The sequence below is a fragment of the Eretmochelys imbricata genome, chromosome 8 (genome assembly GCF_965152235.1).
Source record: "Eretmochelys imbricata isolate rEreImb1 chromosome 8, rEreImb1.hap1, whole genome shotgun sequence".
Lineage (NCBI taxonomy): Eukaryota > Metazoa > Chordata > Testudines > Cheloniidae > Eretmochelys > Eretmochelys imbricata.
Genome location: NC_135579.1, coordinates 64,238,024 through 64,264,630, shown reverse-complemented (window position 1 = coordinate 64,264,630; position 26,607 = coordinate 64,238,024). Strand labels below are relative to the sequence as shown.

Sequence of the window (26,607 nt, the reverse complement as noted above, 5' to 3'; positions counted from 1 at the left end):
AGCTTAGAAGACAGAAAATTTCCCAAGACAGAAAATTCCCCGTATCTGGGATTCAGTATGCTGCCACCACCAAGCAACTTAACAAAGAAAAGGGAAGAGACCACTTGGAGACTCTTCCCCCAAAATATCCCGCAAAGCCTTACACCCCCTTTCCTGGGGAGGCTTGAGAATAAACAAGATGAGCACAGACCAGCCTTGGGTTTTTAGGACCCTAAAAACCCAATCGGATTCTTAAAAAACAGAACTTTATTAGAAGAACAAAAAAAATACAAGAACAACTCTGTAAGATTAGAATGGAAGATAATCTTACAGGCAGTCAGACTCAAAACATAGAGAATCCCTCTAGGCAAATCCTCAAGTTACAAAAAGACACAAAAACAGGGATACACATTCACAGCAAATTTCACAAGCCAAAAACAAAAGAAAATCTAACGCATTTTCTAGCTAGATTACCTACTAACTCTAAAGGAGTTGGATTGCTTGCTTTCTTCATCTGTCCCCGGCAGAGGCATCACACAGACAGACAGACAAAGCCTCTACCCCCCAGCCCAGATTTGAAAGTATCTTGTCCTCTTATTGGTCATTTTGGTCAGGTGCCAGCCAGGTTACTTGAGCTGCTTAACCCTTTACAGGTAAAAGGATTTTATAGTATTGTATCAGAGCTTCTTAACCCCCTTCCCTTTATATTTATGACAGTAGATATGTGTTTTCTTGTATCTGAGGGAAGTGAGGACATTTCTGCTTTAAAGGATGGTCGAGTTCAGGATCCTGACAGAAGGAAGAGCAGTAGAATACAGACCTTGGACTTTAGAAAAGCAGACTTTGACTCCCTCAGGGAACTGATGGGCAGGATCCTCTGGGAGAATAACATGAGGGGGAAAGGAGTCCAGGAGAGCTGGCTGTATTTTAAAGAATCCTTATTGAGGTTACAGGGACAAACCATCCCGATGTGTAGAAAGAATAGTAAATATGGAAGGCGACCAGCTTGGCTTAACAGTGAAATACTTGCTGATCTTAAACACGAAAAAGAAGCTAACAGGAAGTGGAAGATTGGACAAATGACCAGGAAGGAGTATAAATATATTGCTCAGGCATCAGGAGTGAAATCAGGAAGGCCAAATCATACTTGGAGCTAGCAAGAGACGTTAAAAGTAACAAGAAGAGTTTCTTCAGGTATGTTAACAACAAGAAGAAAGTCAAGGAAAGTGTGAATCCCTTACTGAATGAGGGAGGCAACCTAGTGACAGAGGATATGGAAAAAGCTAATGTACTCAATGGTTTTTTTGCCTCTGTATTCACGATTAAGGTCAGCTCTCAGACTACTGCACTGGGCAGCACAGCATGGGGAGGAGGTGACCAGCCCTCTGTGGAGAAAGAATTGTTCAGGACTATTTAGAAAGTCTGGATGAGCACAAGTCCATGGGGCCGGATGCGCTGCATCTGAGGGTGCTAAAGGAGTTGGTGGATGCGATTGCAGAGCCATTAGCCATTATCTCTGAAAACTCATGGTGATCGGGGAGGTCCCAGATGACATGAAAAAGGCTAATGCAGTGCCCATCTTTTAAAAAGAGAAGGAGGAGGGTCCGGGGAACTACAGGCTAGTCAGCCTCAGTCCCTGAAAAAATCATGGAGCATGTCCTCAAGGAATCAATTCTGAAGCACTTACATGAGAGGAAAGTGATCAGGAACAGTCAGCATGGATTCACCAAGGGCAAGTCATGCCTGACTAATCTAATTGCTTTCTATGATGAGATAACTGGTTCTGTGCATGAGGGGAAAACAGTGGACGTGTTATTCCTTGACTTTAGCAAAGCTTTTGATACGGTGTACCACAATATTCTTGCCAGCAAATTAAAGAAGTATGGGCTAGATGAATGGACTATAAGGTGGATAGAAAGCTGGCTAGATCGTCAGGCTCAATGGGTAGTGATCAATGGCTCCATGTCTAGTTGGTAGCTGATATCAAGCGGAGTGCCCCAAGTGTCGGTCCTCTGGCCAGTTTTGTTCAATATCTTCATTAATGATCTGGAGGATGGTGTGGACTGAACCCTCAGTAAGTTTGCAGATGACACTAAGCTGGGAGGAGTGGTAGATACACTGGAGGGTAGGGATAGGATACAGAGGGACCTAGACAAATTAGAGGATTGGGCCAAAAGAAATCTGATGAGATTCAACAAAGACAAGTGCAGAGTCCTGCACTTAGGACGGAAGAATACCATGCACCGCTACAGACTAGGGACTGAATGGCTAGGCAGCAGTTCTGCAGAAAAGGACCTTGGGGTTACAGTGGACAAGAAGCTGGATATGAGTCAACAGTGTGCTGTTGTTGCCAAGAAGGCCAATGGCATTTTGGGATATATAAGTAGGGGCATTGCCAGCAGATCGAGGAATGTGATCGTTCCCCTCTATTCGACATTGGTGAGGCCTCATCTGGAGTTCTTTGTCCAGTTTTGGGCCCCACACTACAAGAAGGATGTGGAAAAATTGGAAAGCATCCAGCGGAGGGCAACAAAAATGATTAGGGAACTGGAATACATGACTCATGAGGCGAGGCTGAGGGAACTGGGATAGTTTAGTCTACGGAACAGAAGAATGAGGGGGGATCCCGATAGCTGCTTTCAACTACCTGAAAGGGGGTTCCACAGAGGATGGATCTGGACTTTTCTCAGTGATAGAAGATGACAGAACAAGGAGTAATGGTCTCAAGTTGCAGTGCGGGAGGTTTAGGTTGGATATTAGGAAAAACTTTTTCACTAGGAGGGTGGTGAAGCGTTGGAATGTGTTACCTAGGGAGGTGGTTGAATCGCCTTCCTCTGAGGTTTTTAAGGTCAGGCTTGACAAAGCCCTGGCTGGGATGATTTAGTTGGGGATTGGTCTGCTTTGAGCAGGGGGTTGGACTAGATGACCTCCTGAGGTCCCTTCCAACCGTGATATTCTATGAATGCTTGTAAGAGAATACAGAGCTTACCTGGCCAACAGTGGCATGTATAATTCTCAGCGCTGTCCTCACAGGTAGCATTATTGTGGCATGGTTGTGACTGGCATAAGGAAATTAAGATTTCACAGTTCAGGCCCGTAAATCCACTACTGGTACAGTTGCAGCTATACCTACAATACAAAAGGCTGACAGTGAGGCCAACTAGAAGTCATAATGATGACTCATATATGATCTTTGGACTGAAGTGCTTTTACAGGGGAAACATTTTCTAAAGCATCCTGTGCTGAGATGACCCATTTAAAATGAAAACGCTTTTTTAAAGTTGAAAGATCAGGGCAGGCACTGTGCCTCCTCTTGTGTTTGTACAGCACCTAGCACATTGTGGGCATCATGGGAAATAAATAATAATAGTACTTATTATTATGTAACAGCACAATGCCTTGCAAGCCTAAATGACACACTCATAACACTTTCAACAAGGGTTGTTTTCCCAGGCTTGGCTCTTCTGGCTAAGGAACTGGACTGGGACTCAGGAGATCTGGGTTCAATCCCTAGATTTACCACAGACTTCCTGTAACCTTGGGCAAGTCTTAGTGCCTCAGTTCCCCATTTATAAAATGTAGATAACGATGCTTCCTTTCTTATACTTGCCTGTGTCTGCTTGGTCTATTTAAGCTATAAGCTCTTCAGGGCAGGGACTGCTTCTTACAATGAGGCCTCTGTGTGATATTGTAAGAGAAATAATACTAATATCTCTTTAACTTGGCAACAGTGCTATTGTTTTCTATTCAGAAATAAAGTAGCTTGTGCTTGAAGATGAGATCTGAATATGTGCAGTAGTGAACTATTTGCAGGCAATCAATAGTGCCTGCTTTTTAATCCATTGTGCTGATTTCAGAAATGCCAACTGTGTCACATTACACACAGTATCTTGTAATCGCACCGTGATATGTCATACCTCCTATGTTTCTGGCATGATCCAATCACCTAATGCAACACATGTCATACAAAACGACAGGCCTCTGCAAAATGGCTGAGTTATAATATGCTTGTTGGGGTGATTTGCATTTCATCTTTATCTAGTAAGAACAGAGGATCTGTGTATGTCATCAGAAAGTAAATTAATTCAGCTACTATATTAAATTTCCTTTATTTTGAAAAAAAATCCCTTGGCTTTTGTGCAATTAAAACCATGAAGACTTCTGACTGAACATGACATCTCTAGCCTTGAGATAAAAAGACTACACTTCTTTTCTGATGTCAGGGTTTAACTCCAAAGCCTTATTCTGGAGAAGCAAGTAGTGCTGTTGAACACCAGAGCATAATGCAACATTTCTACTATAGTATTAACATTCTACAGTATTTCTTTGGATGGTAGGGAAAAAAATTCACAATGGGGAAAATTCATTCGTAATGTGTGTAACACCGCTAAAACCAATGGGCATGTGGACTTAGACCACGGATGAATTTGGTCCAGTGTGTATGGAATTTGGGAAGTCAAATGTGGTGAGAAGGTCTTCTCTGATCAATTATATAATTTTTCAGCCTGAGAGGAACTCTTAAAAGTGTTCTCAGAACAGAAAAATGTCATTTCTTTTGTTAGTTTTTCATATGTTTCCTTGATACATTTTCTGCTTGGTGAAGATCTGTGTTTAGCCCATCCTCTCTTCTCCCTTGACCCAGAAATGAAGTCACAGTGAATTTTCAAATAGCGTTGCTTGCACTGCCAAATCTGCATATGTACCCATTTCTCATGTACACGCAATTGTTACACATTGCAGTGATTTGCTAGGGAATCCTTGAGGTTAACTTGTATATAGGATTTGGTTTGCATAATTAATAAAAGGAGGGCAGGGTGGATAGAAAGCCCAGTGAGACTCTAAATTCCGCACCCATACTTCCTAGTGCAGAGGGCTGTGATTTCATTGGTGTACGCTTAAACAGGCCACCAGACCTATCTTTCTGGAGGCACCCTGCTTCAGATCTCACAATGTGCAAAATAGCCACTTGTCCATAGCAGTGCTTATTTTAGGCCTGACCCAAATCCCTCTGAAAGTATTTCCATTGCTTTCAATGGGCTTTGGATCAGGTCCTTTGAGCACACACAACTATAATTTTTGTGTACACATATTGGTATTTTGTGGGTGCAGGTTAGGTACCAGTGTAAATTAGCAGACGCTCTACTGATGTCAATGTAAAATTTAAAACTGGTTTCAGAAGAGAGTTGGGCCCAGTGTGTCAAGTTCTGCCCTATGTTACACCCATGTAACCTCATTGAAAGCAACAGGGCTTCAGGACTGAAGATTAGGGCAGAATTTGGCCTAGTGTTTGAATAAATAGCTCATAATGCTAAATATGTGACTTCACACTCATGTTCATAGCAGCAGATTGTCCCATCAAAGGATTATAACTTCACTGCAGGATGAGGTAGAAAGTAGAAATGAGGATGTGACGAATAAAAGCTTTCTTCTAACTCAAACATCTTAATAAGATGAGGGATGGTAGAAAATGACTGGCTAACTATCTTCACATTTCAGATTTGCTCTGCTGTCCAAGCCCCTTTTTCAAGTAATTAGGGAGCAGATCCTTTTTCATTATGATTACCAAATTGACCTCCAGAAACACTGCAGTATAATCAGTCACTTCAAAGCATTCCTACATGTGCCACAGTTTTGGTCTCCAGTAGGTAAATGAGTGTGATCTGGTCTGGCTAGAATGAGCATTATTGCTGCTCACAATATGTGTGTGCCCTCAAAAGGTCTCAGGCTTTCTAAATGATTCTGCTGAGTGGGTGTCAGATGCAAGGCGACCTCTTTCTCTCACTCCACTATGCTTGAACTGCACTGGAAAATCGAGAATTGCTTTGTATTGCTCAGAGTCATTCAGGACTACAGAAAGGGAATTCTACAAGGTTAGCGTAATGTTGCAATGTGGTGCAAAAGTTCTTTGCTGGAACATGATCTTTCTCCTCTTGTGAATTAAAGTCAAGCCCAGGCTCTTGATGACATGGCTCTTCTGATGGATTTCTTTATAACTGGTATCTTCAAAATAGCCCCTTAAGAATTGGAATTCACATGGTAGGGAACAATCCAGTACTGACAGAGGAATTACCTAGCTGAACTAACTGAATCTTTCCAGCCTAACTTCTATAATATAGACTTTACTTTTGCACAGTTTCCCCTCTTTTGGAATCACATGTACAGTATGCAATGCTATCTTCAAAGAGCCGAGACCTGGTTTTTGGCCTGCCTGGGTTGCACTTAGATTCATAGATTCATAGATATTTAGGTCAGAAGGGACCATTATGATCATCTAGTCTTGAATCTCCTTGTAGGATCATTTAATTTCAGCAAAAGGAACTTGCTTGTAAGTCATGTCCCTTTTCCTTATTTTTTCCTGTCCTTTATCTAGGCAGACTGTAGGCTCTTTGGGTCAGGGATCTGTTGCCTTATATATCTGCAAAATGTCTTGCACATTTTCTAGTGATGTCTATTATTATGGTTACTATTACCCTGTCTTTCACTTTTCTTTAATGTTTCTATTCTTTCAAAGTGGACAGCTGAACAATGCCAACATGTTATATTTTGTACATGTCCTCATCTTGATTAAGAAACTGAAGTTTTGGCAGATTAATATGATTTTCAAGATTTGGTTAATCAAAATGGTGCAGAATTCACCTTTAAATAATAGTTGTGCAGCGCTGACTAAATAGCACTTTGTAAAGTTCCAAATATGAGGAGTCTACCTAGCAATCAGTCTTTGCAGCAGACTCCCATTGGTTTACCAGCTCTGGGCCCAATCTTGCATTTCTTAATACACCCAAACTTACACTCAGGACAGTGCAGGATTGGGTCCTCTTTTAGTAAATGAAATCAACAATTTGACAACTCAGCTAACCAGATGTTATTTCAACCTATTAGTGTTCAAGTTACAGAGCATAGGTCCTTCTTGTGTATAAGTTACCCTAGATCTAGGATACATACCTATTGATATCATCTATACACTGCCCTCCATTGAGGCATGGCTGACTGGCACACTCATCAATGTTGATTTCACAGAGTTCACCTAGGAATCCAAGTGCACAGGAACAGAAATAGCTACCCAAAGTATCATGACAGGTTGCACCATTTAGACAAGGCTGTGACAAACACTCGTCAATTTCCAGCTCACAGTTTATACCTTTAAAAAAAAAAGTTTAGCAAAGTGTTAATTCTTCAGGTTTTCTCTGGGAACACTTTAAATGTCATATTTATGTAAGCTTTCTTCAAGCAAGTATCTCTTTTAGAAAATCATTTGCCTCTTCAGTAGGGATTGCAAGATTACATTTTTGCAGATTTGGGGGAATTTACAGAAGAGAACAGAACAGCTTTCATTCACAAGGAATAATTACAATCACATCTTATTATTTAACTATTCACATGGAAACCAAACCCTTTAATTTTCAGATTACTTACACCATGTTACAATTACATTTGTATTTAATAGCATTTGTGAGGAACCAGTCACTTAAAGGGACTCTGTCAATATTGGTAGGCCTTACAGTTAGTTGAATTAATTGGAAGATTGTCTCATTGTGTTGGTCTTTGCCTTGGCAATTCATAAATACGCTGGTGTGTGTGATATCTTGTTGACAACAGAAGGGCTGTTACAATACAGTATTGTAATAGCTCCTCTGGGATGTTCTGCAAAGTTAGCTCAACTCTGAAGTCTGTTTACCCATATTTAGGATACCATGCAGGTTAAAAGAAAGTCTCTTCTACCTATTCCAAAGGATGCTGGTATTATTTGCTAAGTTATCTTTTTCTTTTGAGCAGGAAATTCTCCTAAAATACCTTTTTAGCACTATTGCTTTCTTCTTAGCTAAATGGAGGGCAGGAGATTCTACTGAAAACTGTGATTTTGCTATCCAAATTTGGCAACTCACATTTATTCAGTGGCGATATTGTAGCTGGCAGAACACTTGCAGTTGGCAGGTTAAAACCATCAGAAAAAATAATATTTATTATTTAAATAAATTAAATTAGAAGTACATAAAAATAAGAAAATCTGGCACCCAGAGCAACATCTACAAAGTGTTCCCTTTATTTGGCTTTGCAGAAAAATGAAATGCTTCCTTGCTCCTAACAGTAATTCAGAGAAAGCATATGTTTTTGTTGGGGGTGAGGAAGGTCAAAGTCCAAATCCAATTTGCTGTCTTGCTTGGTCTCGTTCAGAATCCAGCCTTCATGGTCAAGACCTTTGTTATTAATTCTAACATAGTGACAGTGTCCATTCCGCATGAGAAATAAAATGTGTGTTAGAAAAAGGTGTCCCTAAACACAACGTGGTTTTACTTGTGGTATAGATATGTGTGTTAAGAACTGTTAAATCAGACTATGGAATCTTCACCTACAAATTAGGGCTGCTCCTCACATTTTTCAGGTACATAAAAAAAACAACAACCTTGGGGCAGATATTCAGCTCATGCAAATCAGAACTATGACAATTTACACCAGATAAGGATTCAGCCCATCTATTTTCAAATTACAAACTTTGCCTGTTTTAGTACTTGAAGTCTGCTCCTGCTCCCACAGTTTTGCCAGGCTAGATAATTGGTGTGCTGAGGCCGTGGGTTTATACCCAACATAACTGTGTTACTGTTACCTTGTCATTCTCCCTTCCTCACTGCCTGTTTGATCCACCTCCCTTGTCATATGATTTGACTGTACGCTCTTTGTCTTTTTGTATTAATTGTGGGTACAGTGACTAGCACAGTGGGGTCCTGATTAAGATATCTGGGTGCCACCACAACACAATAATAACAACACTCACGTCTAAACTGAAGGCTAAACTTCTATTAACTTCAATAGAAACAGGATTGGGCCTGTAGGCCTTGATTCTGAACCACTAAAGTTATTGGGAGTTCTGTGCCTTTGACTTCAGTAGCAGTAGGATCAGGGCCTTATTGTATATGTATAGGATCACCTACCTATCTATAATTCCAAAGTTCTCTCTCTTGCTGCTTGTGGGCATTGCTCATCTGTTGAAAACTGAAGCCAATGTGGATTTTGTCTCTTGAGAATTGAGGCTGGAATTCTCAAAGGGGCCTTAGGAGACTTAAGTACCCACTTCCCTTTGGCATTCAGTGGGAGCTGGTCACCTAACTCCCTTAGGTACCGGAGTTCCTGTTGATTCATGGTATTTGGTGTCACCCAATACATTAGAATTCCAGAAGGGGGCAGGTAGAGCATAAGGACTCAAGAGCAGAGACCATGTTCCATCCTCACTGACCCCTGGGGGCATGTTGCTTACATCTTGATTTAATGCTGCTGGCCTAGAGTATGACCTGGATGCTTGCATGGGCATCTTGGAGGGAGATGCAATGTGTGCCAGGGGGTAAGAATCCTTGTGGGGACTCCCCAGCAGCATACACCAGTGTAGCATTTACATCACCCTTGGAGAGGGCATGCTATGCTCCATCTTCCACACTTGCCCCTCCTTCGCCCTGCTCCCTTTCAGGCAGCCAATGCCAGTAGAGGCACTAGGACGGAGTGTGGTCTCCGCTCTTCAGCCACACTATGGCTGTCCTTTGCGTGAGGTGGAGCCTTCGGCCGTCTTCCCCATTACCTACCTATGCAGGGGCTTGAATTTAAAACAACAGCCTGGGGTAAAACAAATCCCTTGTTTGCTCATCAATGACTGGAGTTCCTTTTGTCTTCCATTTGCGTCTTCAGTCCTTGTGTGGCCATGCCTAGATACAGAGGGGGCAGACACCTGGGATTGGGCTATTGTTGTGGCTGTGCACGCAGCCAGCTGAAGGTGAGATCATCCTTCTTGTTTCAGTTCTGTTCCCTGATGCACAGTGCTGTGACCTTGTCTGCGCTGAGGATTTCAGGGAAATCGCTTAGTTGTGCTCAACTACTGTTGCGACTTTGCTGGTGCTAGCAAGGGTAGGCGCTCTACGTGAGTTTTGGTGACATAGTGATGATAACACCGGCAGCATTTCTACTCCAGTGCTCCCACCGTTGCCAGGACCAGGACTAGAGCAATAGAAGGAGATTTCCCTCAGAGTGGTCCCAGCCTTTGAGTTTTCATGTACACTCTTCTGCTTGCTGAGATTTACAGTTCGTTGACTTTTGTTTTTGCTGAACTTTGATCTTGGGCTGAATTTGACTCAGCCCAATGCCCAGTTAAACCAAAGGTTCACCACAAATATTGTTGCAAAACAATAAATAAATTCCGTTTATTTAAGTCCATTTTAAAATCACATTTGATTCAATAGCTAGTGATAGTAGCAATGACTAGGGGTTTGGTAGCACCTACTCAAGGATCTCGAAATGCCACCTCAGCCTGATCCTCCACTATTAAAGTCAATATGAGCAGGATTGCAAGCTATCAGCCTGAATGACTCAAGTTTTACCCAGGGTCACACCAAAAGTTCATGACATTGCCCCGAACAGAAGCTAGGCCTGTGCTGCTATGACAAGAACACGTTTTATAGTCTCTGCAAACATCATACAAATACCGCCCATAGAATCCTAATTCCCTCCACAAATATACTTGCTGCTTTTTTTTCTTTAGTTCCAGAAGGGCTGTATGCTTCATTTTAGCTATGATAGGTGTTGTCTGTACTCATCTTACTGGAAGCAGCAGTGAGAATAGTGCAGTGCTCTGATCTCCAGCTGCTTATCTCCTTGCCATTTGCTCACAGACGAAATAGCAGTGTCTTTGTATTCAAATCTGTGGCATTTGAGAGCTCCACAGACAGGCACATACAATATGAATCAAATCACTTTCAGCAAGTATCCTGCTTTTAATTATCAACCCTAACAGCATGCCTTATATCATGACTTTAAAGAGCATTAATATTTCTTATATGATGGGAAACTCCCACTGGAAAAAAATTGTTGCTAGAGATATGATTCTGAAAAGGACCAAAATGCTACAGTGCAGCCAGACACAGAGAGGAAGAAAATTAATGTAGGGTCAGGAGATGGCAACATTTGCAATATAAAGACAATGCGTTTTAAAACATTATTTTTTGTGTGTGCTAAGGGGTAATTCAGACATTTCAAGGGCATTTTGAAGGCTTGATTAGAAAACCAAAAATAGTCCTTGGACAAATAGTCTGTTTTGTCATAGTCCCCTGTTTGCTAAGATAACTTTGGAAAGCTTTCTATAGCCTCCATCAATGGTCAGAGTTAAAACCAGGTTGTAGAACATACAAAATTCCAGATCTGAACATACCCGAACCTTGGGGAAGTTTCGTTCCAGACTCATGCCCAGCTCTGCCAAAAGAATCAGTGAAATATATAGCATCAGCACCATTTAGGTCTTGTCTACACTGCAGAGTTTTGTCACCAAAAGGCAGCTTTTGGCAATGAAACAGTGGAGGTGGATACAGTGCAATGCCACTTTTGGCGACAAAACTCTTCCGTTTCAGCAACAAAATAAAACCACCTTGACGAGAGGCATAAAGCTTTCTGTGGCAAACTTAAAGCGACAAAGTGTCAGTGTAGATGCTGCTGTTCATTATATCACCATAACTGGCCTCCCCTAGTATCCCACAATGCCTGGTGTGACTGCTCTGCTCACTGTTTTGAACTCAGCTGCCCTGCAGGCATGCACCCTTCCCCTTTCAAAGCTCTGGGAAGTTCTGACAGCTGAGCTTGCCTCTCAGCTCCTGCAACAAGGAGCAAATCATTAATGTGGAATCCTCCTGTTCTCCTTTGCACTAGAAACACAGCTGCTGGCAGGGGCAGATGTGTGGTGTTTGTGTGTGTGTGAAAGAGAGAGAGAGAGAAAGAGACTGCTGTGCAGCGCCAGAGAGGGAGGTGGGGGCTGATGTCGGGGGTGTCCCCCTTCCCCTGCCTCACGACTAGTTGTTTCCGGCAGCTGTCTGAACTGAGAGACAGCATGCTGACACACTCACTCTCCCCCAACATACACACTCCCCCAAGACATGCTTTGTCTCTCTCATTCCCGCCACTCTCTCACTCTCCCCCAACATACACTCTGTCTCTCCCCTCCCCCCACACTCACACTCCCTGTCACACACTCTCCCCACACACACACTTTAGTTGAAAAGCAGCTGGCAATCTAGTAGGATGCCCATGGAATGATGGGATTGAGAAACCTGCATCATGTGACACTGTACCTGCCCCATGAGGCATTGCAAACCCTTCCCAAAGCACCCTGCAGCCAGTTGCATAGTGGGATAGCTACCCACAGTGCACTGCTCTCGGTGTTGATGCAAGAGCTTCTAGTGTGGATGCACTCTGCTGACACAAGGAGCATAGTGTGGACATGCAACAGTGGTTTAATTAAAGCAGTATAACTTTTGTGACAAAACTCTGCAGGGTAGACATAGCCTTAGTCTCTGCATTAAATATTAATGTACCCAATCTTGCATTCCTATCACACATTGACTTAAATGGAGCCCCTGCTCTGCAAACTACAGGAAGGCATAAAAGCTCACTTTTCCACAGATGATGATAATGATGATGATTATTATTATTTATACAGTTTCCTAAATTGTATAAGGCAGGATGTACAAGATGTTCTATTCTTCCATCAGTATTTATAGTCAACATCTGACATTTAATAAGGGTTTTATTCATTGTGGTGGGGTGGAGCTACTGGTGCTGGAGGCCTCAGGGTCCTGTCACACCTGTCCCAGGAAAGGAGCAGTGGAGCTAAGCCCTCTAAGAGGCCTAGAAGGACTGCACAGGAAGCAGCCAATCAGGAGGGGATGCTATAAGGGGCTAGCCAATAAGAGGGTTGCAGGCTAGTATAAAGGGAGCCGCAGTGAAAACCAGGGTCAGTCCCTTGCTGGAGCCAAAGGAGTGTAGTTTGTGTTCCTGGCTGGCCAAAGGGAACTGCAGCACCATGGACAGCTCAGTGCTGGCAGGGACCAGAGCAGTAAGAAAGAGCTCTTGGTTGGCTGCTGGGCCTGAACATAGAAGTGTCTTGAGGTAAGGGTGAAGCATTGGCGAAGGCTGGGGCCATGGGGAAGTGGCCCAGGGAGCTGAAAGCAGGTTAGTTAAAAGGACATGGCCCTGGATAGCTGCTATTCTTAGGGTCCCTGGGCTGGCACCCAGAGTAGTGGGCAGGCCTGGGTACCCCCCAGAAGCCACTGGGGAAGTGGCTGACAATTGGTGAGTGATAAACCTCCAGAAGGGGATCTGAACTGTTAAGAGGCCTAGCTGGAGAGCTGGGATCAGAAGGGCCCAGAGAGAATAAAACCATTGCCTCCAGGGATAGCTCAATACTAGGGCTGGGACAGTTTAAAGACTGAAGACACACCCAACCAGAAGGGGGCATTTGCAAGAGGTGGGTACCACGATGTTACATTCAGACACAACATAATGTACCTTGGGTTAAATCTATCATGTTTTTTGTGATACATTTTTCCTTCTAACTCATATTCAATCAATGCTCAGACTTCCAATTTAGAAGCAAATATTTATAAACCTCTAAAATTAAACATGAAAATTTGATTTCCCAGCACTTGCATATGCAAAACTCAGTATTGCAAGGGCAAACTGTATTTGCAGATGCACATTGAGTGATTATGTGAAACTACCCAATTTGAGAATGAAAACCTTGGAATCAGAAATGGTGGATTGTAATTTTAGAGACCATTTCTGAACATTTGATCCAGAGAAAAATATTTTCATACACTTAAGAAAATATCTATTATTGTTTTTATATTATTGGACTATTTTTGCACTAAAAATACTCTGTTGGTTCATAAATGAAAATTTCCCAGGTAGTAGGCCATAATATATTTTTAAAGCACAGTTATAATCTGAGAGGTTGCCCTACAGAAATAGCATTGTGGGGTTCCATGTTTGAATCAATTACCTTATATCATATTTACTCGTTTAATAATGCTGATGATGATACATGGCATCCAGGTTATTCTCCTGTAGCTGTGTTGTTACTGCAGTATTAATAGCAATAAAAAATATTTTTTTCTTCATTAAAGTAATGAGCTATGCCTGAAAATTCACAGGGTAGGAAGGCTGGCATTTTTACAGTTACTTTGCAGAGTAGAAATATATACTTTTAGTTTCCATATAAAGTATCATTTAACAATTAAAATTGCCTACATAGATGTATCTGGCCAAATTATGCTGTCAATCACTCCACATGTATCCAGGTTAAAACTCTTTGGAGTTACTCCAAATTTATACTGGGGTAACTGAAAACAACCTGTTGATACTGTTTATCCATAGTTACAAAATATATGTTTTGTAATATCTGTACAAAACCTAGCACAATGGATAGGTACTCATTTAATAAAATAAAATAAAATGAAAGGTTCTCAATTAGCTGTAAATAATTTTCAGTTTTAAAATAACTATGTATTTACAGATAGTGTATATGATACACTGAGTGATATGTACACTTTGATTAAGAGTATTTTCCCCAAACCTTTAGGCTGCTAGTGTTAAACTCTGTATGACTTGGTCACTGACTTAATTTGGCCAACAACAAATGCAGCACATTTGTAAAATTCTGTATTAGAGCCAGAGATATCACAATAAATCAGAATAAACCTTGAAAATGGGATCTTTCGATACAGTTGTAGTAAATGCTAACACTGGTGGTTTAAAATGTTCTTTAAAAACATACTGGCACATAAAATAACTAGGATTATTATCAGAGGTTATTGAAGTATATTTTCTAAAAATATAATAGGTCATGTCTTCAATGTATGCAAAACAACAATATTCTGAGGCTTCATTGCTTCAATTAACCACTGATTTCAGAGGGAGTTTTGTGTATCTGAGGAGTGTGGTATTAGGTCCTACAACTGGAATGATCTCCTAAGGTTTTGTGGTAATGTGTATTTCACCAGATACAGCAAGGAACTCCTCCATGGTTGCTGCCCTATGAATAATTGAACTTGTAAAAACTGTGTTTCCAGAACTATGTCTAGTGATCATAAATCTGCCAGAGTTCATTAAGAGATTGCTCCAAACACTGGAAACCATGTGACAAAATGAAACTAGTGCAACAGTCTCACTTCAACCAGATTTAAAATTACAGGCCAGAGAATGCCTGATTATTACCACAAAAACATTGGATTTGCTACATTGGGTCATGCCTTTGGTCCATCAACTCCAGTGTCCAGGTGCTTCAAAAGGAAACTCCTCTCCTGCTTCAATGTATCTACCCAACATGATATGATATACATTGTGGGGCTGACATCCAGAAGCATGACATTTTAAGCACAAGAAAAGAAAGGTGTGTACCTGTGTTTAACTGTAATGCTGCCCTAAATACGGTAAAAAGGCAATTAAAATAAAACCGCAGCAACAGAAACCTCTATTCATAATATACAGGCCTAACCCATAAAAGAAAAGACATTTAGCCTTTGATCCAGCAAAACATTTAACCCTGTGCTTAACTTCAGTGCACTTGAGTAGTCTGAATTGAAATCATTGGGACGGCTCACGTGTTTTAAGTTAATCACATGCATAAGTGCTCTGCAGAATCAGGTCCATTATTCATTCTGTTCTTAGCTAATTACAAAAATGAACACAAATATTCACCTGCATGCACAGCCCCAGTCAGAGAGAGGGAGCTCAGGAGAAGATGATAAATGTTTAGTGGAGCTTTGTAAAGCATCACAGGTGGGTGCTCAGAGTTAGGCACCTAAGTCCCTATTTAAGCACATAAGTGAGCTGATTTTTTAGAGGTGATGAGTGCTCCTGTCTCCTGTTCTGACCTCAGTGGGAGCTGTATGGGTTCTCAGCACCTCTGGAACTGATTCAGTCACTTGGAAACTTTGGCCTTCAAATTACATTTTGCCCAAGCATGGCAGGAGTGAAAGAATGGGCAAACATTATAAACTGACTTGTATGGGAGAGTACAACTACCCTGTGCTGGACGGACTATATCAGCGCTCCTGTAGCATATCTCTCTGTGTCAGTATCTTACCTTCTAGTGACTGGCTTGAAAAGTGGATCCTACCTCTTGAACGACTGAAAATTAAAAGAAAACTCTTAGCTCAAACAGAGGAGTTCTATGTCTTTGGAGCAGTAGGTCATAAACCATACTGCCCATATATCCTAGCAATCATAGTGTCAATACATGTGTGCAATCACACATCATTACAAGTGGACAATTTAGTGCATCATAATTGCAATGCCCTGACACAACAGGGAAGGAGGATGGAGTTTTATAAAGCTACCCTAAATACCAGCGTGGCATGTCCACTACTGCTGGAAATATTACATCAGTGCAAAAAGGCAGGGTGAGGACTTAGTTTTGGGCATGCAATAATATCCTCACATTGTGCTGAATTCAACTCAAGTATAATTCTACTGTACTAAATGGAATTGCACCTAGGATGAATTTGGCCTATTAGATCTATTTGATCTGTTGCCAAGTGCAATCAAAATGGCCTTTTCTGTTGTCTCTGAATAGGATTTATTTTTGGAACCACAGTATACATATTTGATAATTTACACTTAAATGTTCACCTACTGGCAATGGTTTCAACTGTGTCCAGTTAGATAATAAATGTGATTGGCTATCAGCAAGGAGCAGGCTCTTATACCATGCTCTGTTTGCTTAAGTGAAATGAAAGTGTAATTAGTACAATGGAGAAATATTACATTTTGCCAGCATATCCAGCAAAGGTTTGACAAACCAATTGAGCTTTATTATTTAACAGCTGTATGACATGTCTTGTACATAATTTCACACATGCAGTGCATTATCATAGTAAAATAGAGATTTCATGCTACATTTTCAATTCTTCAGCTCTTTAGACATTCTAACCTCTCCCATTTGTGTAAGAATTATGTGAGAAATTTCTCAGCTATTTTAGGAATTGCATGCAACATACCAATCACACAAAGTAGCAGTGATAGCCCATGAAACTGGTAGCAACTAAAGCCAGTAACTCAAGCATTTGGTTAACATTACCGCTGTAGATTTACTGTGCAATCTCCACCTATGTATCAAAAGTTATAACCTCTTTAACATCCTAGGGAAATGAGATGAGGTTGGATGACTTCCCACTGTGATTCATGGTGTCAGGCCAGGATAATAACAGTTGGCAAGATCCTCTGACAGAGTAAATGAGGATTTTTATTACCAGTGGGGACACCTCAGGGCTTTCATCCAATAATCCCTCTGGCTTATGCATTTAACACAACTCACAGCAAGGTGCAGAAAATAACAAAAATGGCTTCTGATAAATCATTTGGTTAAGTGGGCTTTAAAGCTGGCATTTTACTGCTGAAGGAACAGCCAACTACTCCTTTATAGAATTATTGTTATTAGCCTCACTACTGCTGGAAGTCATGCCTGAGCTGTACATCAGAACGGTGCAATTTCTTCTGCTTTGTATACAAGACCTCTTTTCCTTCCTTAGCTTCCACCTCTTTCCTCCACCTATTAACTCTTTTAATTTTAGTGTTCTGATTGCGGGGGGGCAGGAGGGGGTGAGGGTCCCAGAGCTGGGATGCAGCCTGAGCCTGAATGCCTACACCGCATTTAAACAGCCCCTTAACCTGAACCCTGTGAGCCTGATCCAGCTGGCACAGGCCACTCGCAAGTTTTTAATTGCAGTGTAGACATTCCATCAGAATGATAGTCCCTGATTTTGGGAAGAGCAGAGAGACTCAGCCTGGGAAACAGCAGAGCTCTGAGATAAAAAGAGCGACTCCAGCAGAGTGAGCTTCCTCCAACAATCTGTGTTGCTCTAATTCTTCATTTCTCTCCTTTTTTCTTTCTTATGTTTTCCCTCCCTTTGTCTCTATAGTGACAATCTTCTTTCCTTCAAGCAGATCTCCTGTGCTGTAGATCCAGCCCTGGATCGAGCTAACAGCACAGGTTAAACAAATACAGCTTCCTGAGTACATCAGGAGGTCCGGGTCAAGTCTGATCATTTCAGAATAGCCATGCTTCTTGCTAATAGGTTTTTTCCTTCTTTCTCCTCTTTGGCTTTCCCCTAGTTCTGTAGTTTTCTCATCCCTTGGCCTGGACTGAGACACCCACTGATAGCAGCAGGGTGGCAGGAAGGCAACAAGCTTCCTTTAAATAACATTCTCTGTGCACATGAAGGATATTAACTGAGGGCTGGCTTCCAAATGAATTCTGTGTCAGCAATAGAAATCTGCTTTTACCTTCTGACTTCCACTCCCTGGTGGAGTTTTTGGATGGGGTTTTAAACCACATCTTTTAGTTCTTATTCATTTGAATCGCTTGAAGCAACTGCTATAATTTTTTATACTGTCTAGTGCTTTTTTTCCTTTTTTTTTTTCTCCCCTTACCTCACTACAGATCAGCCACTTAATCTCGCTGGCTGCTTTTTTTTAAAGCTTGGTAGTGCTAACCCTCCCCCTATGCCGTCCAAGAACAGAGCTCTGCATTCTGTGAGACTGTTTATTACACAAAATCAGAATGCCGACTAAAGCAATGACCTGGAACCATGAAAGTGCTTCCCCATAGAGTGAATTACATGATAAGCAAGGAAAAAAAAAAATCACTTGATTTTCAAAATGCTGTGCTGGAACCCAACAGTGGTGTTTTGTTTTTTTCTTGTGGCTTTGTTATCTAACTCCATGTAGTCTTTAAGATGTCAAATGAAATCCAATTAGATAATGAGGGAGTTCATTGATTTTAGTTTTTCAATAACCTTAACAATAAAGCCAATTTTTTCAGGCACTGGAGCTAAATGGCAAGTACAAAAAAAGTGTGTGCAGCCACTGAATGTGCAAAGAACGTGGGTTTTGTAGACACTATGAATGCACAATTTTGTTTTGTAGGTTCAAAGTGGAAGGATGAAAGTTTGGCTCTAAATATCTATTTTTCTTCAAAGGTAAAAGACATTTTCCCCTAGTCCTACAGAGAGAACTTCCTCTAGCCTGATGCTTATCACAGTGATCTTCCTCTTAAACCTTTGTAATCATCTATCATCTTTCTAAGGCTTTTAACCCACACTTAGGTGCTATGACACCAGGGCAAAATCTGATCAAGAGGGCCCATTGTTAATAGTCTTAACTCAGAGATGCAAGGTGCCAGCAAAGGCGGAGTAAGCTGCCTCTCGAACACTCTTAACCACTAGCAGCTTGAAGAATGAGGAACTGGATATGGGTAATGAATCTAGGTCTCTTGCACGGCAAACATAATGCTAATGACCATTGGACAAATGTCCATGCTTCTGAAGTGCACTCTCTAAATATAAAATGTCTGCATCACTTAAAGGGTCAACCTGACTACTTATGAGAGGAGGGTGAAAAATGCATTTTAGAATACATTGGACCCACTAAACTACTGTTCCCAGTTTCCATGCTGGAGGGAACTTTCTGAGCTTTGTGTTCCATTCAGAATCTTTTCCCATGGTTTTGAGGAAGGGTGTTTGACTGGCGAGCCAGCCACATAACTGGTTGCAGGTGCTGGCTGAGAAGTGGTGCAGGAAAATGAGTGGTAGAGGAAACTACTGGATCGAGTATATGCTATCAGTATGTTGCATAGACTAGGAGAGACCACAGAAAGAAACTAGAAGTAAACAATAAAGTCATGTACAGTGCAGTAGGTGAGAGTGATCGACTGAAAAATCAAGTGGACATGGAGGTCCAAAAAAGTGGAGAAGGAGAAAGATGACTTGGAGCAAGGGTATGGAGAGAGGGAAAGAAAGAAAGTTTGAATCAAGCATTTGAAAAAAGTCTGAAAAACCCCCAACTCTCAGCAGAGGAGAAAGTGAGAGAGAAGGGGCTGTGAAGGCAGAAGAAAGGGATCCTGAAAAGCAAATGCAAAGGCCAAAGAGCTTGGCAGATAAATCCAGTCCAGGGGATCTCAGTCTGAAGTTTTGAAACATTCTATGCCTGAAGATCTAATACACCTGATTTTATTTGATTAGCAAAACACATGGTGTAGCATTCTGAGCACATCCAGTTTAAGAAGGTTGCTTTAAGAGGAAAGTTATTCAAAGTCTGTGAAGTAGGTTGATCTCTGTCAAATGTTCTGTAGATTTTGTGTAATGTGAAACTTCCTGAATCCTTCCATCTCTAAAACTGATGTGATAACCCAAAAAGCAGCAGCACTCAGCAGAGAACTTGATCCAACTTTGTTATGAAAATGTGAGTAAATAAACAGTGAGAAAGATAGCTTGGAACATAAAGTTGCTCTGCATGTCAAAATGAAAAAAGATCTCTTTAATAGAGCTTACCCATGTACTCAGCTGGGCAGATGCAGTCATACTTGCCTATCTGGTTCAGGCACGTAGCCCCATTCAAGCAGGGATCTGAATCACATTCATTCACTTCCAGGTCACAGTGCTTGCCTTGGTAGCCTGGGACACAGTAGCAGGAGTACCCGTCAATTCCTTCCCTGCACAATGCTCCATTGTGGCATGGATTTGAAATGCACACATTGAAGTAAGTCTCGCACAGCATGCCCGTGTATCCTGCACTACAAAGACAGGTCGGGCCAGCCAAGCCATTCTGACAAGTGCCTCCATGTCTACAAGGGTTTGTGTCACAAAGGCTGATGGCTGTTTCACAGGTAGTTCCGCTGTACCCAGTGGGGCATTCACAAGTAAAGCTGAGGTTTCCTGCAGTGCTTAAACAGGTAGCATTTTGAAGACAAGGGTTTGAGGAGCAAGGATCATCAGTTTTATTGCAGTCTTCCCCCAAAATATCAACTGTGTCCGCACAGCGGCAGGAATCGTCCTTAGCAGCAGCATCACATGTAGAGTTCTTTTGGCAAGAGTTTGACAGGCACCTGGAATCATTTCTTATGCTAAGTGACTCTAGGAAGGAAACACAAAAATTACTGAGAAACTTCCAGAGCAGTTTAAATAAGAAAGAACTACAAATCTTAGTATAATGTTGTTTTAAACTCCACCTCTCTCTTGTAATTCTCACTGTTGAAAAGAAAATGGAGTTGGGGGAGGTGGTGGCAATGAATTCTTTAATACAAAACAAACAAAAATGAAAAAACCAGTACCACAGCCTGAACAGAGTGTAATTTCCTATTACCCATCCCTTCCAGAGACCACTGTCAGCAGCGGCAAGATTTGCAAACTCACCGCCTAATACCAATAACAAAATGGTGACCCAACCATCACTGAACATTAGTACAGTCAGCCAGTGGTTTGGAATGCATATGATGTGGAACACTGGATCCTAAATTGATTTTTTTGAGAGGGATAATAAAGTCTTACATGTATACAGCATCTTTCATAAGAACAGCCATACTGGGTCGGACCAAGTGGATGCAGCCACTTGTGGGGGAGAAGGGAGACATGGCAATTATTTAACTGAGCACAGCATCAGTTCAGGGCAACAAGTGAAGAATAATTTATCCAACTGAAACAGCACAAGGAATTTACGTAAACAGAAATTTAGCTGAATTACCTGGGTTAATACTGTCTTCTTACAGAATGCTATGTGATCTTTCTTGCTCATTAATAGTCAGGACTTAGAAGACCTCTCTCTTCCAAAATGAAACAGCTCATTGACCCTATCATCACAGGGCATTACTTCAAGACCAATTCAGAGGAAAGCATACCACCTAGGGAATCATCAGCACCATTTCCTAGAGCACCTTAGAGTTCTCTCACTCAGGTCTGACCTGACTCACCCACAGCTTAGTTTGTAAGGTCTGAGAGGATCATTGGAGAGATGTCAACAGAGATGATCCTGTTGCTGCAGGATGTCTGTTACCCCTGGCCCCAGATCAGCAAAACATTTAAGCACATGTTTAAGTTCATCCCTAACCAGCAAAGCACGTAAGCCTGTCCCTAGGTGCTTTGTTGAACAGGGATGGACTGCTGACTTGGGGCCTGAGGAAGCAATTCTCTGATTGCCTCCTACTAAGCCAGTAGGCAATCCTAACATAGACTTTAGACAATAATGGATCAAATGTCACATCCGGTCACGACCAATGAGTGGAAATGAGGAGGAGGGGTGGTTTAGTTATTGACACAGCCCATGAAATAAAACAGAAGATGTAGAAATAATGTTAAAAGCTTAACACATGTATAATATTTAAACTGTTACTAGAATATTAGGATTACAATTTTATCCAATGCAACTTTTTTTGTAACCAATTGCCATCATGCTATGAACAAATACTGTCATGTCTAGTGAACATTTGAGTAGCACGGAATTTCTTCAGTGATGACAATATAGTGCTCCTGGAACTGTGCAGCATTCTGGAGTCAGAATAAAAGCAGTAAAGCTGTTTAAATAAACAAAAAGTATACTACTGGAGGGGGAAAATCCGTATTCATACGTCGAAAAAAAGATGCTGCCACACCATGGCTGAGAAGCTACTAAATAAAGCTGAATGGACCCTTCAGTCAAGAGACAAAAGACATGCATGTGTGCTGGAGAATGCATATTATATTAAACTATCTGTGTTGCAGTCCTGGTCTGACTGCATCATATTATGTTTTTTTCCCCCCTTTCAGTTTCTGTTCTGGAGCCCTGTTTTAGAAGTAGGCAGTATACATTTGTTGTATTGTAGCTGCTTGATAACGAATGGTGGAATGTTCTATTTAATAATATGCTGTTCCTTGTATGTGGGTGAGCTGTCCCTTTAAAGGGAATTCAGGCTCAGCTATCATCTGTCTCTAATTTATTCCTGGGTCTTGGGACTGGCAGTCCAGAGAGCAGGTGACTGAGAGGCAGGCCAGCTAGGATATGTAAAAGGCAGCCTGCTCTTGGGGTGGGGCAGATGGTATTGGTAGGAGAAGCAATGAGCTGGGAGGCTCATCAATAACTGGGCTGTGGAGACAGATCAGTGATAGTTAGTTCACTGCTGAGAGATTCCTGGGGTAGAATAATGGCAGACTGGGGACACGCACCAAGAGCCAGGGGAGTTCCTTGTAGAAAGGGAGCCAAGAACAGAGCCTGTGAGGGAACTGGCTATGAAGGCCCAAGGAAGGGATTGGCAGTGTAGGAAGTGGCTTGGGGGAAGTGAGGCAGGGTGGGGTGTTAGTGAATGAGATGGCCACTTCACTCTCAGGGTCCCTAGACTGGAACTGAGGGAAAAGGAGAGCTGAGGTTCTCTGACACCTCAGCTGTCGCACCTGGAAAGTGTGAGCTGATATAATGACACAATCAGTCCAGAGAGAGAGAGAGAGAGAAATCTGCCACTGACAGGAGGTCGACTATCTACAGAGCTCTGTAGATGATAAACTTTTTAGCCTAGGAAGGCAATGGAACAGTGGTCAGCCTGTAATACAAGAGACTTGGGGAACCTCTTCACTGAGATGGAAGGCGTAGGAGAACAAATCTGGGGAGAAAAAAAGACCAATGAGGCCAGTCACAGAGGACAAAAGGGCTTGTACAGTATTTTGGTTTGGTTTTTTTGTTGTTTGAGGGAGGATACAGGAGGACTTATTTAGTTTGGACTCTCTGGTTTTTCCTGCAAGGAGAGGACTTTTTCTGGGGCCAGAGGGACAAAGCCTCAGATCATCTTACCAGGAAAGCATGCCTATAGTAGGAACTGTGGCAGAGTGACACATCTGGACATCAGAGAGGTGAGCTGTGCCTCATCATGTGGCTTCCTCTTTATGAGATGTGCAGAGGAGCTCTGGGTATATGTGAAAATAAAATATACTAATTTGGAGGATGGGTCCCACATACGCAGGGATGGATATATTTATTGACTCAAAGGCCTAATTATTGCCTGATGAAACAAGAAGCCTGTGTGTGAATATTATATACCATATTAACAATGATTCCATGATTTGACCCAAACCAGTAGTGGCCTTTAAGGTATCCTGCAAATGAAAAACATGTGTTTTATCCCTTTTTGTTTCTTTATTATGATGTATAAATAAGACCTGAAAAGAGTTGGTTTTGCTTCTTAAACTGTTTTTTTTTCTAGCCACCTATTCCTCCCCTCCCACTGTCTCCCAGAATATCATGAAAACCAAATCTTTTACTTCCCCATTTACGAGGATTATGGAAAAAAGAGTAGGAGCTTCCCTCCCCTCCCCCCCAGCCCTGAATTATCCAAATGAACTAAATTTTACTAATAAAAAACTAGGGAGTTTTAATCAGTCTGTGAATAGAATCTGGGATGGGAAGGAATTTTTTATGGAGGCCCTGGTTGTGACACCATAGTTAAGGTTGACTTTTGCACTTATAGAATGATTTCAGCCTCCCAGTTATGAACATGGAGGGGCAGGGAGGGAAGCAGATCCTCACAAACTTACTTGAGTATAGAATTCATTATCTGAGAATTTACAAGTAAATCTGTTAATTAGTTTGTTAGAATTAATGAAGCTGGGTTCTTTAAGAAAACTAGCATCTATGTTAGGCACTTCTTAGGACCATATGATCTTAATAACACAATAATGCATTCTTCAAACTGTTTATATAGTTACATTAATTGAAATGGTATGATTAGGATATATCTGAAGAAATTAGGCTGTTTAAGTAATTAGCAATTGTATCTAGCTATGACTATACAGGCTACAAGAGGGGTAGGTCAACAGCTCAGCTGGGGAGATTCTCAGGGGGACGCTTCTGTCTGGTTTATGTCAGAGCAACATAAAGGGCCCTTAGGGCCACAAAGAACTGGGCACTTTCTCTCTCTCATGTGCTTGGCTTTGGGTTTTATTTGTATAGTCCAAAGGAGCATAAAAGCAGTCCTGGATGGAGATGCTGTCGTTGCTTAGGATGGGTCCTGCCCTTCGGATGGCTTTGCCGACCAGGATCAAGAATTTGCATTAACAGCATAGGCAGACTGGAGCTCCTGGAAGAAACTATGCACAATGGTCTCTTGATGGTAGCCTCTCCTGTTAAGAAGGCAGGTATCTGGATTCTTACCAAGCTGTAGCATCTGCACTGCTACCATCTTTCTTCCTGTAGCTCTCCTTGGGGAAGAACAGATCTGCATGCCCCTCCTTGTGGTTCTTTGCCACGGTGTGTGGTCCATGATCTGGCCCCTAGTGTATTTGTCCAGACTGTATAATCACACTTTATTTTTCCTTTCCAGTTTCAATTTGACACACAGCAATGTTCTCTCTCTACAAGCTAGATTGGCACTGTGCAATTGCTCTGAATAAGGGGCATCATGTAGCCATGCTTCCCCAGTAGCACAGCAGGGACCAGGCTGTGACTCAAAGGGTGGGAATTTTGAAAGCCCATAAGCAACTTAGGTGCACAAATTCCATTAATTCTCAAGGCTCCTAAGTGAGTTAGGTGCTTTTGAAAACCCACCCTCTGAGTCACAATATGGTCCTAGTTCCCCCCACGCCCACCATTTTCCATGCCACAGCCCTCTTCCTGTTGCAGGTTACTTCTCCCCCTCTGCCCAGCTCAGGTGTGCTGGTGAGTGCATACTGGGTAGGGGAGAATAGAGTCAAGGGTCTACTTACTCCCCACTTACCTGTGCAGGATGTGACCTATGGTGTGAGTAGCCCATGCCCAGGAGAAAGGGCACACGGGTGTACAGGATGGCTCAGGTTGAGTGCTACATGGTAGCTATCAGAAGAACAATGTCTCAGTTTAACATAGTAGGAAAGAAGAGTAGGGCAAGTGACGAAACATTTGAATGTTCTTGGGAGCTAGATTTTGGCAGCTTTATATAGAGATCACCTTATGTGTCCTCACATGTTCCAAACTAAACTCTGCAGAGAATGAACCTTTTGCATTCTCAACCAATTAAGATCACTTGAGCAGTGACCTGCTCTGACAGAGATTCTTAAAATTAATGTTTTAACATTAGAACAATTCAAACAAAGCACTGATCACTTTAGATTTAGACTGATTGACACATGAAGTAATTATCTGAGTCTCTTTAAAACATCACCACATTAATCTAATTACTAGAGAAATTAGCGCCAAACCTTTTACCCCATGGTTAAGGCATTTTGATGTGAAATGCTTGGCAGTACACTTCATAGAAGATGAAATATATTGGATTCTCTGAGTTTCTATACTAAATTCTTTGCAGTAAAGCTCGCCACCTACTGGTTATCACCCATACTACTAGAAATGGTGTAAATAGTCTGTAACATTAATGAGATGGAGTTAGAAGAAACTAGTCACATTTAAGAGACTTTTTAGAAATAAAGGGGCCATATCTTCATTCAGATAAGATGGTTTAAGTCCACTAAAGTTAACAGGGTTGCACTTGTGTAATTGAGAGCATATTACCAATCAACACTGAAAAATGTATGATGCTCTCTCTTCTTACAGATTTCTGCTTCAGTGGCCAGAATCCACCCTCGTGATGTTACAAGACAATGTTATTTATGAGGCTGTGAATGCACAGCCATGTGCACCTGAGGGCCAAATTTGACCCTTTAAGGTTAAATCAACAGAACAATAACAAAGAGAGGAAGATTCTAGGGTGGGATTTTCAGAAGTGACTTGGCACAGTTCCATGGACTTTCAATGGGATTTGTGCTCCTAGGTCACTCTTAATACTTTTGCTTTAGGGATCAGTTTCTTCTAATATCTGTCCTATTCAGAGCTAGGTGCTTCATGGGTTTGGGGGTTTTTAAACATAAAAAATTAACAGACACAAGAATAAATGATTCCCTCAGTTCTGATCCTATTCAGGTCTTATTTAACAGCTCTTATCTCCCTCAAATGAACGATTTCAGGCTCAATGGGGAACAACCTCTGCCCCCCAGTAAGTTGAATTATACATCCACCTTGTTTATAGACCACATGCTGGTTTCCTCCTTAACCTTCACC

General features: G+C 41.7%; 1 protein-coding gene across 1 annotated transcript in view; it reads right to left on the bottom strand.

The window, feature by feature from the left end:
- CRB1 (crumbs cell polarity complex component 1) overlaps nucleotides 1-24,757 on the bottom strand; it is a 115,209-nt gene extending 90,452 nt beyond the window's left edge. Inside the window, exons 1-4 of the mRNA XM_077825353.1 lie at nucleotides 24,730-24,757; nucleotides 20,112-20,693; nucleotides 6,922-7,117; nucleotides 2,969-3,108 (exon numbers count right to left, since the gene is read on the bottom strand). Coding sequence (XP_077681479.1) covers nucleotides 2,969-3,108; nucleotides 6,922-7,117; nucleotides 20,112-20,693; nucleotides 24,730-24,757 — 946 coding nt within the window. The remainder of the gene's footprint in view (nucleotides 1-2,968; nucleotides 3,109-6,921; nucleotides 7,118-20,111; nucleotides 20,694-24,729) is intronic.
- Nucleotides 24,758-26,607: the final 1,850 nt, after the last annotated feature.